Raw genomic sequence first — 14934 nt, forward strand, 5'->3', positions numbered from 1 at the left:
ATTTGGTAGGAATTTGCTGAATACCAAATGAGTAGGTTGACATTGAATGGGGGAACGGTGACAAATCTAGACCAGCTGAAAAGCTCTAGCAGGAGCTCTTGCAGCTCTTGGATCAGTTAAATGCAAATATTTAACTTACATTAGTACTGAGAGGCAATGGATAAGCTTATGGTTTTATCATGAAAATGTTTGATAAATTCACATGAGAGAGCTGTGTGTGTTGGGACGGAGGGTTTGAAGGGCGTGACACTCAAGGGAAAGTAGCCACAGCACGCATCTTTGCTGCACATCTACACCAGCAGAACATTGACCATCCCAAGTGTGTGTTGTGATGAAGCATTGCATCCTGGGACTTGTGGTGTACACCTACTCTTCTACATTTCCCATGGTCCTATATATTCTTTCATTGGACAGTGTCAAGTGCATCAAAGTTGTCACAGGTTTCCAGCTGTAGCAGAGCACTAGGGTGCTCGCTACTGGTAATAGTAATAAGGGCCCAGCTGCCAATCTTCAGGGCAGCGCAGGTGAGGGTTGCTGGGGCAACCAACTTGGTCAGGTGACCAGAAGGGGGCAGGGCCTGACCTTTATAAGCAGTCAGGCTGAGACCAGAAGTCAGTTCCCCTCTGGCAGCCTAAGCAGCAGGAGCCCTGCTGCAGAGCAGAACAACCTGACCGCGTGAGCGTTGGTATGATGATACGGGGTGGAGAGAACCCCGACAGGGAGGTATTGAAAGAGGGCCAGGTTGGCTGGGAATTGACGTTATAGCCAGGAGGCTTATTTTGGGTTACAGCCGGTTGGCTCATGGCTTTATGTTTTCGGTGTGGTCGTTTGTGTAATACCGGAGGACCGGGTGAAGCTGTAGGGGTTGGAGGAGGCCTCAGGGGAGCTCCCCAGTAGTGTGGGGTTCCTGGTGCTCTGGGAGGGCAAACCAATTGGGTGCTAGAGAAGGCACAGCAGTTGGCGCTGGGGTGGCACTGTGTTTGGGGTCTTGACCCCAGCCATGTGTGGGCGGTAGTCGGAGAAGCCCAGTGGGGCGTATGACCCGAGGAAGGGGTCTGGGGCCAGGTAAGGCCGAGGCCGCCTGAGTCCCGAGCGCAAGAAGCGTGAGCACAGGCCCGAGTGCGGGTGGGGGGCGCGAGTAGGAGCCCCAGGGAGGGATGTGCAAGCAAGAAGCCCCGTGGGGTACAACGTTCAGGGGACACTGACCCCAGTCCCATAGAAGGGGTCTGGAAGGCCAGATAAGGCGGCGGCCACCTGAGCCTGATGATGAGGAGCCCGAGTCAGGCGTAAGACCCAGAAGGAGGGTCAGAGGGCCAGGCACGGCTACGGCCACCTGAGCCCCGTCTGTGGGAAGTGCAGAAAACGAGGCCCCAGTGTGAGTAACTTGCAGAATCACATGGAGTTAGACCCCAGTGTGGGCGTGAGCGCGGGGAGACAGGCCCCAGTGGGGCACTGCCTGTACGGGAGGGTCCCCAGAAAGGGGGCGAACCTATTGAGAGGCCCCAGAAAGGGGGGCGGACTTTATCGAGAAGCCCCAGAAGGGGCGAGCTTAGTGAGAGGCCCCAGGAGGGGGGCGCGTACACAGAGAGGCCCCGGGAGAGGGCAAGTACCAGACTAGAGAGCCCGGTGAGGGTAAGCATATGGTCAGAGGGCCACTAAGGAAGAGGATAGACGCAGTAACATCCAGAACGCCTGAGAGGCTTGGGGCGTGGTAGTGGGGTGGAAGGAGCCACGCGACGCCCACAGGGTTGGGGCACCAGAACCTATTTGTAGAGAGCAGGGACCAGAAGGGCAAGAGCACCAGGTCCAAGGGGCCAATTAAAGGCAGCCTCCCATTAATATTATAGAACCATCAAAGTCGTGGCGGGCGAGAACGAGGGTGCCAGACAGGCAACCTGGCACAGTGGGGGCGCCAGGAGGGATCACGGCCGCTCCTGGGTCCCCGCCCTGCGACACCAGCATTACCATGACTAACTTGTAACTGTCATCATAGGATCATGGGAGGGGACATGGGGGGCCTTGGTTATCTTGTGGGTGTGTGTCTGCGTGTGTATACACACTCCAGGAAGAGCACAAACCAACTGCAGATGCTTCTTCAGCCTGACAAAGGGTACTTGTACCCGAAAGCTTGCAAAGAGCAATTTGTCCAACTGAGTTGGTCTAATAAAAGATACTGGATTTACCCAAAGAACCTTGTCTCTCTCTTTCTCCACGCCCCCATCTATCTATTGATAGATATAGATATCTATATATCTCGTTTTACTTAAAGTGGAGATAACCTTACAAAAATAAAAGCTGTTGTTGCAAGACAAAGATTTTTGCGTCCTTAATTATTTTTTAAAGCAAGCTGCCGTTATGCTTCCTTGTTGTGGTAGAGTGGCAGCATGGGATATTGGAGGCTAAGGAATCCGACCCGTATCGCAGGAGGGTTGACTCATGGTTGCCTGCCATTGACAGCCAGTGTGTGAGGGTCAGATCAATATACTCATTGTTATCCTGGGTGCATCTCCTCTCTGAATAGGGGTGCTGGAGCTAGGCTGTGCTTCCATTCAAAAATCTTGGCTTCCAAGTGGGTACTTGGCCAGGGTAGATCTGAGGATTTTCTTCTTTATGTATTTTTTTAAAAACAAAAATAAACCTAAAACAAAATTGTGTGTGCACCAGGGGGCAGGAGGGGAGAGATCTGGATTTGGACACCTTGACAGTACACAGATTTTATGAACAAGAAAAACTACTTCCGGTGAGAGAAGGTGAGAGACGGCTACAGAGAATTTGCTTTTTGGATACATCACTAGGTGACAACATATATTCTTAAGTATCTCAGCATAACAACATTTTTTTAATAGTGCAACTTGGTATCTCCATATTTGATGAACTTCACTGCGAATCCGAATTTAAGATTTTTCAGGAAAAAAGTGTCCTGCGAGTTTGAGACATTTCTTTGCTATAAATTAGGTCCGTTTGTTATGTTTGCCCTCTTTACACCACATTACTAATGTTTTCCACCTCTCCTACTCTCAAATACAGAAATACAATTTGAAGGATATTTACTTAAGAAAACTGGGGAGATAAAATAAGCAATGTCATTTATGTGTGTGTTAAATTCAGCACATAGAAAAGTAAATACATTTCTCACAGATAGAATAGTAACCCTGTTAAATTAGACCAAAATCTTTTTTTATTAGAACTGCCTCTCTTTCCCCTTCTCATGTTCCGCTTCCCACGTAATTTTCCTCCTTACTACTACAACTAGAAAAGACTACTACAATTAAGAAGAAACTTCTTTTTTATCTAATTATGTTTAGGTTTTGTTAATAATAGGCAGTGACCTTACCCCATAATAAGTTGAAATCCTCGGAGAGAAGCAGGCAGGCAGCGAGCAGGTTCTGGTGAGCTGGGAAACTCAGCGCGTGCTCTACTTGCCTATCATCATTTGCATGCATGCCTGTGTCCAATAGAGATTTCTACAAGTCTATTACGAGTCATTCTAGCAATTAGGTTTCCAGTCACCTGAAATCTCCCTCCTAACAGCTTGCCAAATGGTTACCTGCTCCAGTGCTCTCTGGCTCGTTCAGTATCTTGCCTTGCCACTGCAATCTCCTAAATTCCACCCATGACACGTTTGATACGGCACATTTCTTTTAGCTGTGCAGTATATAGTGAGCAGAGAAAAGACCATGTGTTGCAGAAACACACGGAAAGGCATGGTACTTGTATACTGAAAATCGCAAGCTTTTCTTGCAAGCACAGAAAACAAGGTGCATAAATATTTGGCGTTGCTTGTAAAGACAGTTCCAGTAATTCTTTTTGTAAAGTTAGAAGACAATATAGAATAGCAAGAAGAGTGGTTATTATGCAGGGAAGGAAAGACAATCTGTATATTTGGTTAAAAAACAAAAAAACAAAGCAACAACATCTGCTAAAGTTTTTAGGAATTCATTCTGCTGTATTCATTCTTAGTCATGCCATACCCCTGTGTACAGGCCCGCGTGTGAAAATAACATATGTGAAATATGGATTTTGGCCAGTAGACACCAACCTCTTCTGGAGAGCGCGATGTCCCAGCTTGTGTGAGCGCAGTACTGCGTGTGCACCTGAGAGGTACCTTTGCATAATTCTCCGTTGGTATCCGAGACCCCTGCGTAGAATACTTTGGGTTGTATGTAGTCATCCTGGATTTTCAACCAACATGATCCAGCGTATGAAGCAGTAGAGAAACAAGCATAAGGATACCTCATGGTGGTCATACCTTGAGTGCATGGCATCTTCATGTTCTTTTAATCTGGTAGCTCATTTATTATGAAATCTGTCTCTCAAGAAAAAAACAACAGTTTCCTCTGCTTGTGGGGAGACAACAGTGCTCCAAGTTGTTCTGCAAAATGCGCTCTCTCGCAAATAAAAATATGAAACAGCCTTGACGTGGCCTGCTGGAAATGGACCTGTGGAGAGCCAGATCCCATCCCTGGCAGTGCTGTGTCTGTTTACTGTAGTGAATGTATTGAGTTTGTTAAGCTCGATGTCTTTTCAGCGGAGATGAAAATTCTCATTTACGAAGTTGCCCTGAAGGACAGAGAGAGAAGGTATGATTTTGCATTCAGTGTGATGGCTGCATATAAGCAGAGACAAGAGCATCACGCAGCTCATATTGAATACGAACAGAAAGAGGGACAGCATGGCCAGCCTCTGGCGGGGTGCAGGCAGTGGTGAGGAGCCTTCTTCCACCAGCTCACGGACCCTGCACCGTCCTGGCGGAGAATGCTGGCTGCTTGCCCTGTGGTCTTAAACTCCCTGTGGTGGGAGAGGGGAGACGGCCGGGGTCCCGCTTTCTGATCACGTGCAACAGGTAGGAGGAGGGGGGTGCATGCTTCGTCCTTTTTACCATGGTGTATGTGCTGGGCCAGTACATGTGGCCCGACAGCCACCAGTGGGAGTTCCCTTTCGGGATGCTAGCTGCAGCCTAGCCACTCCATGCTTCCCACAGCGAACCACATAGTACCAGGGGTTTCTACTCTGCAAGGTGCCGGGCAGTCTTCGTTGACAGCACCTGACATAGCTAAGTCCCCCCAGGCCTTGCATAACTCATGCATTAGTCCAAGTGAGATTCAAAACCCTTGGAAGGAACCCCCCTGCCATTTTTTGAAGGGCTTTCCATCCGATATGCAAAATTTAAACCTTTAACGGAGAAAACCATACGTGGCTAGCAGCTCCATTAAAAAATGGACTCTTTAGATGCTGTTGAACTCTTCTCATGCCTCATTTAACCTGGTCCTTCCCAAATCCACTCCCTGCTGTAGTGTTTCCACTTGTGCAGAAGTGTTTTGTTTGGGGCGGTCGGTGTGTAGGATGACTGTACCCTCTGTGAATCAAGCAGCCCACAAGGCCAGCCTTATTTCTTGCTATTCTGAAAATCTGCTTCCTTTTGTAACTTGAGGAATTTGGCAGCACACTATTACTGTACACTCCAGAGTGGGATTTGATTATTTTTCACAGCAAGTCTCAAAGCCACCATTAGACAGGAGAGACCTATAGGTACTACAGACCCCCTCCCCCCTGTAATTCAGCTAGATAGAATAAAAAAGCACCAGGTCATCGGTTTTCTGCTTCCTGGGAGTTCCAGTTATTGAAGCATGGGATCCAGGCTTTATTTCCAAGGTCATTAACCTTGCACTGGAACTGTTTATTATCTCTGACTATGGCAGCAAATGCTGTCTCCTGTCCTGCTGGTGCATTGCTAGACTTTCTGATTCTTTGCTTCCCTGACTTCTGTGTTTTTAATCCATATTACTTAATAGTCCTTGCAGACCACTGAGCTTTTTTTGACATTTGGGTTCAATTATTGCTTTTCTGATTTTACTTTGAAAAGTAGGTATTTACCTTCATGCTGCAGGGATTAACAAACTTCCTTCGTCACCACCAGAAGCACCTGGCTTCATTTACCACATCTGTCCTTTCCTCCCCTGTTACCTGCCCATCTGTTTGTTCCAGTTTTTTAGGTTGTAAGCCTTTTGGGGCAGGAACTGGCATATGTTGTTTAGTCAATGGCACTTGGGGGTTTCATGCTGATTTGGGCCTCTACGTGTCCCTTTTGGAGAGGTGCGAGTACTGGCATTTTTTTCTGCATTTGATCACTGTTGTGAGGCCATGTTGGGGAGGAACAGATTTAAAATGATATTTTAAAATAAGATGAAGGTCATTTGGCATACGAGGAGATTGAAGGTGTCCATGGCATAGGAGCTACAAGGTGAACAGGAGGCCACAGCCCCATTTGGAAGTAGCATAAGGAACAGTTGACGAGTAGTAGGAAATGGGCATGGAAGTGAAGGCAGGAGCGAGAGCTGTCCAAAGCTTCAGGCATGAGGATCAGAAATGCTTGAGCCTAAAGAAGGTGAAAAGAGGAAGCAAAGCCAGGTTAGGGATTTTGGGAGGTTGAGTGGGACAGTCAGAGTGGCTGGCGTGGACCGGTGGTGAAGTCCTGCATATGGAAAAGTGGAGCAAAAGGACCTGACCTGGAGAGAGTCTAAACAGGCCAGGGTCAACTGCTAATATCTTCTGCTTTGTACCACGGGCACAGCTAAACTTGTCCTTTCCTTTTACAGGTAGCCGTGACTTGACACGTTGGCATCTGCCACTTGTGGCAATGGCCAATTTTTTTCCATTCTGGCATTGTAGGGCTTATGCTTGTATCTATTTAACCTAACAGAAGCCCATAGCTATGATAAATTAAGCCTTATTCATAGGTAGATGGTGGTCCCTCTGGGTCAGGCAGTCGGCAGTCCATGATTCCATTTAAAAAATGTAAAAAAAGCCATTTTGTTGTTAGGGATGTCTGCTGCATTTGTTTGTTAATTAAGTCATGAGGTTGCAGTGCCATCACCAGAGGGCAGGGTGGCTTATTCTACACTTGCACGGGGCAGGTTTCGCCTCTTGGTCAGAGATATTTGCTTAGGTAAAGAGCACAGGCTGCGCCTCTGATTAGACCGCCTTAAAACATCCTTGTGTATTTTAATCAGGATGATAAACCCACCCAATTAAAATCAACACTAACGATTTGCTGATAGCTGCTAAAAAGAAATAGAGTTTACTAGTTGAAGGCCATAATAATAATTATTTTTCACGGAAAAGAGCCCAGCAGCACAACAAAAAAAGGGCCTCTTAATATACTCAGGCTCTTAAGCTACTAGAACAGATTGGGTTTTTTTGTTGTTTTTTTTTTTAAACTTGGTCAAGTTCTGGATTTGTTATAACTGCAAGAGAGACATCTTTTGGGAGTCTGAATCTGCCATAAACCTAATGGAAGAAATGATGGTGGGCAGTAAGGCTCAGATGGCAAAAAGAGCTATCCCAAGATCTGGACCCCGATCTCTAGCCTGCAGGGCCCAGCTCAGGAGTGCGGCACTCTTTGCTCCATCAGTAGATGAAGCGAAAGGATGAAAGTACTTTGTTGGAGATGCCTGTTCACTCGCTCCCTGTGCGTTTTAACCACCGCACTGCTCCAGCAAATCCTTTAGCTGTTTTTCAAAAAGAAGGATTGTTGCTCAGGCCTTTCAAAGGGTGCTTGTTGGCACCTACCCTCAGGAGGGGTTTCAAGCTGTGAATCCTGAGTGGAGCCCGGTGACTGTCTTGGAGCCCTGCTCAAGCCCCTAAGCTCTGGAGAGGGTTGGGATATCAGATATACTCTGCTGTTTAGCGGTTGCTAATCGTGTCCCTATATAAATGCATTTGCAAGATGCGGGTGGAAGGTTTCTTTGGCCTTTGTGTTATGTGAAACTGGTTGACTTGGAAAGGACAGAGCAGGCAGCAAGGAGGTAGGATTTTCAAGCAAGATGAGCAGTGGTCTTAGACTAGATGTTGACAGAAGTAGGAGGCTCGAACCAGGAGTGAAACGAACCGTCTCCTGTTGCCTGATTTCTGCTGCATTCAGGGAAATGGGACCTTACAAGCATTGTTTCTTGCTGCCCTGTTTAATATGCGAGCATCTGGCTCCATGCGCCTAACTGGAACCACCTCCGAGACTGATTTTGACCTACCGCTTGGATCAGAGTCACATTATTGTATTGTTTGGGATTGGTTTTAAGTATTACCACATTGTGGCCTTCCCTCTGGTGTTCATTGCTTCATCTTTTGCCCTGTAGCACCTTGGTTAACTCTGACTGGATAAATACTCCAGAAATCTCAGTCTTGATGGCACAAGCTGGAGCCTGCTAAGTCTGTGACTTGGAGAGGAAGTCTTTATTTGTCCCGACAAGAAGTGAGGATAACTGGAAGTGGCTCCCTTTATTTGCTTGAGGCATACTGCAGATTGCTTTTATGTTAGATCTGTTTTCATCAGCCATCAAAAACGGGACTGAAAGCAAACAGTTAATTTTTCTTGTGTATTTAATTCTGACTTTATTTCTTCCATGGCACACTTTCTGCTTTTTCTGATCTGGGAAAGGTAGTTACTTTATTCTATTAAACCTTGTATGTATTAATATAAATTGTGATCGAGGGCTTGGCTGGATACTACTTAAGCTTTTGTACAACCATGTATTGTACAAAAATAGTAAAATAAATCAAAAGATTTTATGATCATGGAGAGGGAGACTGACAGAACCCAGATATGACTTTGTGTCCTGGCTAAAGGAATGAAGCTAAGTGGTTAATAATGAAAAGTTAACAAAAATAATGAATGCGTTTGGAACCATGCTTTTTTTCCCTTTTTCCTTCTTTTTTCCTTTCTTTCTTTCTTTTCTTTTTTTTAAAGAATGGGGTATTTCTGGAAAATCTGATCAGGAAAAGCTGCGAACATGGAAGTCCTCCATTAAAAAAGAGGTGGGGAAGGAAGTGCAAGGAGCCTCGGCGGGCTCAAAGGGTGTTGCTCGTTCCTCATCCAGTTGTGTCATGATTTCACTCGGAGGATCTTTCTCTGAAAACAACGCAGCGCAAATTCCCTAACCGTCTGCATCATCTCTTGCAGGCCCCGACGACCAACGTCGATCATGTCGTTCCGGTTTGGACAACACCTCATCAAGCCCTCCGTTGTGTTTCTGAAGACCGAATTGTCCTTCGCTCTCGTAAACAGGAAGCCAGTGGTCCCGGGACGTATCCTTTGATAAAAGCTGCCGAAACGGATGCGTTACTGTGTCCCGACGTCCTCTCAACGAGTAGGGGAAGCTCGGCTGACTCCGAAGACCGGGTAAGTTGTTACTCATATTTATTCTGAAATCAGGCGGTGGAACGTAATATGCTTGATCAGTGTTGCAGAACTTCTGAAACCGGTTGCCTAGCAACCGTGACCTTAGAGGTGAATTTTCTACTGACCTTTTCACTACAGAAGATGTATAAATAAACAGGTGCTTCTAAAAGGACTTTAAAGTGATTCTGAGATGGTACTGTTTAAATTCCACATTATGCTGAATAACACATCCTATTTCCCCGTGGTTAGTACTGTCACTTATTTTTAGGTGCAAGGAAACGCTTTACAGAGCATTTTCGACGTATTTTCCTTGAGTTTAATTGTACCATATTTGTCAAATGGTGGTAAAGTCTGTTCGGGTGACTATTTAAAAGATGCATTGTTTTCCAAGCAACATGTCTTGCTTCTATGCATTTTGGATAGGAAGGAATTAAGTAGACCACCTCCATAAGCATGCACACTTGCGGAGAAAAATTAGATCCAGGGTTGAATGCAAGACCCACTATCCATGGAGATGCACTGGGAATTGTACCGTTGCGTGGGAGACTTCACATGTTGCTTCCATGCAGAGTTTAGGAGGCAGGTGCTCAGCGCTTCATGGGTGCACAGTTCTGTGCGCAACTTGGCTTAATCTATTGTAAATTAAGAGTAGGGTTTTCCAAAGTGCTTGGCACTTGTCCATGCCCTTTGCATGGGAGTCATCAGTAATAGGGTTAAGGGAACAGAGCTAGGCGGTGGCTGGATGTTTTTGAAAACCCATCTGAATGTTGATAATGGTTAGTGAATCACACACCATTATTTATTTAATTTTTTTTTTTAATGTCAAAGTGTTCCCAATGTACTTGGAGGATCCGATAGCCTGCGTGCTTTAGTATTGGAGAGTTAATTCCTCTCCAGCCTTCCTCCCCCACCCCACTGAGTAAAATTCCCCTTTAAATAAAATAATCTTCCTCATATGCCTTTTTTGAGTGCTGGGTATTCATTAAGGTTTTATGGCAAAATATAAAAAGCTATAAGAGTTTATAAAAACTGCACAAATATATTGCCCATAGTATAACAGCATTACAAAGTATTAAGTGAGAGGTTCTTGTTATTTTTAATACTCAGCAATCCCATATAAAGTAACATATGTGCTCTCTCCGATTCGAATGAAAATGTTGCTTCAGCCACTTTGTGAAACGTGGATCCAGCCCATACCTAGATACACAGGATGGTATATGGATTGTCCCAGGTGATTGTAATTAAGATTTATAGTTACTGTATGCTGAAGTATTAAAACCATGATAGATGACTTCGTCAATTAACCAGCAAATTGAAGTATTGCATTTGATGGTTAAATAAAAAAGATGAAAAATATTTATTTTAAAGTTTTCTGGGGAATCTAGAAGTAAAGGTTTAAGAAGCCTATAAAACTTAATTATTACAAGCTTCTTTCCGTCTTAAATAATTAAAGAACTATAAACTTTAGTTGTATAGTTACTACTTTCTGTTTGGCAGATGCATGTACTTGCTCAGGTTTAGCTTAGTTGCCCCATAATGAGTTTTGCAGCACATTTTATAGTGGCACATTGTTTTAATGGCTCATGTGGTGTAATATATAATATAGTCTTTGTTTTCTGTTGAACAAATGTTCAGGTAATAAAAACAAAAACCCAGCCCTTTCTCACTCTCATTATAATAATAAAAAAACCCAGGAAAAGTTCATGATGCTAAGGATAGAATACAGTATGTAAAGTAGAGCAATTTGCAGTTTTAAGTCCATAAAATGCCTGTATAATGCAGCATTCATCTCAAGACCTGGCAGTAACAAGTGTATTTTCTTTGCTTTATTGCAATAATTTTATCTGCCTTGTCTTTGGCACACTTATGACATTCCTTTTCATTTTTGTTTTTTCAGTAGAAAATAAAATATTAATGCATGTGAATTAGAGAGACAAAGGAAATCAGTTTGAAAGCCAGCTCACTCCAGGTGGTGGCTTTAATTAACTTGTAAGGTTGAAATTCCATCTTTAAAAGGAACATAGGATGGGAGTCTTGAATTTGCTGTAATTGTTCTTAAAATACAGTGTGCTCTTAGAAGTGTTTCTGTGAAAATGGAGTTCAGTATTTGCATCTCAGCCACTCCACATGGTTTTTGCCCAGTTCATAAATAAAAAGATGTCCCACCTGCTGCTGATATCCCTAAAAAAAAAAGCTATGGTCTACCTTGGGTTGATCCCGGGAGGAGTATGCCTCCTTGGTTTCCCCAACTTTTGTGAGGCTTCGGCAACTCGGGGACTTGAATGCATTTGTCTCATAATTCCCTTTGAAAGGGAGTGACTACTTTTGTAGGTTCTTCCCAACACTGTGGTATTGGGCCAGGAAAACTGGGTCTAAAACAATGATGTCCTACTGCCCAAACTGCCGTAGGTAACTTTATCTTGAGGTCTGTAACCTACTTCTAAGCCTTTTTGTGGGTGAGGAAATAAAGGGCCATGGCGCCCTCACTTTGTTAGCAGCTTGCACGCCATTCCTGTGCTATAGCATGTTAAAGGGTGCCATGTATTTTCCACAACCCATGAGACTCGGTCTCTGGCCCATGTTGAGCTGGGTAGAGCCAATACTGCACCCATTCCCCAGCTTCTCTGGCACTTCAGCCTTCTCAAACACCAGGGGAATACACATGCATCTTACCCATGAACAAGGTTGCAAGAGGAAGCCAGGGCTTCCTGTGTCCTCTGCTTTCTCAACTAGACACCTTCCTCATCTCTTGTGAACATCCCCTTGTTCTTTGTTGTTGGTGTGAATGGGTCTTAATACTGCCTGCTGGGGATGGTCATACAGCGCCTGTGCATCAACATTAAGTGGGATCTTGTACTTCCCAAGAGCTCAGTAAGAAAGAAGAGATTTGCACAGCCCCCCAGGTGAAATCTCAAGCTGTTGGGATGCTCTTTGGAGATCCAGTTTCTAGGGTCTCAGAGGATGGTGTATGCTTAAGTCCAATGGCAAACACAGGCCATGGCAGAGACCCAGAAGCAAGTCTGCAAACCTGTATAGATCATCAGCCCTGTTCTTTAATTGAAATGAGTACCATCATAACATTAACCTGTGGAAAAGAGGGGAGAAAGGTAAAAGGAAGGCTTTGCTGCTCTAGAGATATGCTTAATGGGTCTCAGTTTAAATCATCTTTTGTAATCCACAGTGTTTAGAGGATGTGTGGGAGTTGAAGTGCAAGAACAGCGTTGGGATGTTTCGATGGTCAGGGAAATAAATGCACACGCAGCATTTAAAGTGTGCAACACTTCATAAGAACCAAGCCTGTTTTTTTATTTGTTCTCAGTTTATTTAATTCAGATGCTCACTGATACCATAGTTTAGAAGCTCACACAATTCTTTTGTTAATTAAATCCACCTGCTCATTAGCAGCAGGCATTTTCTGTTGTACCGTTTTACCGATACAAATATTCTGAAGGGGTACTACCAATTTCTTTGAAGTTTTACCATCCCTGTAACACAGTTTGCTCACATCTTCAGTAAATTTAAATCAACTTTTTGTTGTTGTTGCTGTGGCTTCTCATTTCATTGTACTGTGCTCTTTGCTTTCATCTTGTGTTAAGCATGAAAAATGAATTCGAACATTAGTGGAATCCATTTGGGGACTAGGACTTTTATTGTAAATAAAATTATTCATTTGTTATGTCCTATTGTTTTCAGCAGAGAAAGTATTGATCTTTGGATATCTGTTCAGGATGCCATAAGGAGTGCTAGCATAAAAGGAACACAGCAACATTTGTAAATTGATTGAATGCAGTATGTAATGACAGAGACAAACATCAGTTCTATGGCAATACTATATTACACAAAGCATTTTTCAGCACTTTATTGAATTGGTTATTAAAAGGAGCAGGCTTTCCAACATGGAACAATATGCTCAGTGCTATCAGTGTGAAGCAATTCATTGAGGACACGCTGACCTTTACACCCAAAAAAAGTGTGCATCTATGTGCATGTGTGTGCGCACATATAAAATTAGAATAGGTCTTTTATAAGACTTTTCAGCCAGTGTTTATTGTAAAGAAAAGTTTTCGGCATCCAGAGATATGCTGCAATTTGACTGCTCCAAATATATGCAGCTGATCTGGACTCTACAGGTCTTTTCCCTAGAATTTCAGCAAATGGTATGCCTGATTGTCGGAAGCTGTGCAATGCAAGTCTGATGCATCTGGTGTTTCCTGGTCGCTTCATTTCCACCTGGAGTTAATGGTCCAGTTGTTCATTGCTCTGGACAGGTCATAGGCAGAGAGCGATTGTAACTCTCTCTGCCCATGATTGTAAAGAAAGAAAAGGTTAGATGAAGCAGATGTCCCCATGGCTGTGGAGGCAGGCTGCTCTGGGATCACATCTGGAGGTCGTCAGCACCTCCTGGACATTGCGGTGCATGCTGGGCTGCAGCTAATTGATCACTTTTGAAGGTTCATATCATTCAATGCGGTTCATATTATTCAACTGAAAGACACATTGATGCTAAGGATAGAATATAGTATGTACAAACAAGCAACCCCCACCCCCCTGCAAATTGCTTTACTTTACATGCTGTATTCTGTGTTTAGCATCATGGCCTTTCAGTGGGGTCCAGATTATTGAATTGTCATTGTGCAGTGGGCATTTTTGCTGTCTGGAGGCTGACGTGGTTCTCACGTGTCTCTGTGTTTCAGCCGAACTAAGACTTCACCTCGGCTCCGCAGGGAACTTCTGTTCCAAGCCCAGCAGCTTGGACTTAGCATGGGGCTACGATTTGATTTTAGTACAGAGATTCATCATCTGAATGATGCTGCCACTGCTGTACTGGGCATTTTGGTGGAACTAATTAATGCCGGGCACATCTCCAGGGAGATAAAGGGTCAGGCCACATAAACCCCAGATGCCTGAACGCTTACACAAGCCAGCAGAATATGCAAACTTAACTGGTTTGCAAGATAGGATGACAAATCACTCCTGAAAGAAGACACATTCATGGGATTTCTGGTTCTGCTTCTGAGTGAATAAGAAGCTGTAGATGAAAAGCCTCCATCACTTTACTGCGGGTCCCCTCTTCTGATCAGAAAAAGAGAGGGTAGCGACATAGGCAGAGCTCAAAAAATCACAAGAAAAGTCATCCAAACTCTTCCAGGCTGGCAAAGAGATTCTGCCTGGATATGGCTGTATTTTTGGATGGAGATGTAGACAGCTTTAATAAATCTAGAACAATTCAGGCATCCCTAATGTTAATGACTAAATAGCCTTTTTAGTAGTGTTGGTTGGAAATTTGGGATTTCTAGTTAATGGAAAATTGACACTCAAGGGGAAAAAATCAGAAAAACCCTGAGATTGATTTTTTTTCCCCCTACAAAAAGTATTGATTTAAGACCATGGAAATATTTGGTTTCAGTAAAGTTGAATTGATTTGTTTTAATGTCAATGCTTTGTTTTGATGAAAACTCGTAATTTCAATAAGGTGAAATAGTTGACTCTTTTTACCTTTATTTTGATTTTAACCTCCAGAAATGAAAATACAAAATATATAATGTTAAATTAATAATTGATATGATACGTATTTTAATCAAAAGAAGTCAGCAAACAGAGAAATACACTCAGTTAGACAATAGTGACACAATCCATTAAATGTGTAGATTTTGAAAAAAATTGCTTTTTGATGAAAAAGTGTTCTGCAAAAAAAAAATTTTTTTTTGGTCAGTCAAATTTTTAATGTGGAATAGCCTTAAATTCGTTGGCTCCTAACT

General features: G+C 43.7%; 1 protein-coding gene across 19 annotated transcripts in view; it reads left to right on the forward strand.

The window, feature by feature from the left end:
* FHIT (fragile histidine triad) overlaps nt 1-14934 on the forward strand; it is a 762024-nt gene that overhangs the window by 279707 nt on the left and 467383 nt on the right. For 18 of the 19 annotated variants that reach the window (XM_019536736.1, XM_019536724.1, XM_019536728.1 and 15 more), the window contains one exon: nt 8957-9081. In XM_019536736.1, the coding sequence (XP_019392281.1) occupies nt 8979-9081 (103 nt within the window). In that variant the 5' untranslated portion in view covers nt 8957-8978. Of the gene's footprint in view, nt 1-2683; nt 2751-8956; nt 9082-14934 lie in introns of those variants that run through there. The other variant, XM_019536733.1, reaches the window with a different exon arrangement.

Source organism: Crocodylus porosus, unplaced genomic scaffold (assembly GCF_001723895.1).
Source record: "Crocodylus porosus isolate Cpor-Errol unplaced genomic scaffold, CroPor_comp1, whole genome shotgun sequence".
In the NCBI taxonomy this organism is placed as follows: Eukaryota; Metazoa; Chordata; order Crocodylia; family Crocodylidae; genus Crocodylus; species Crocodylus porosus.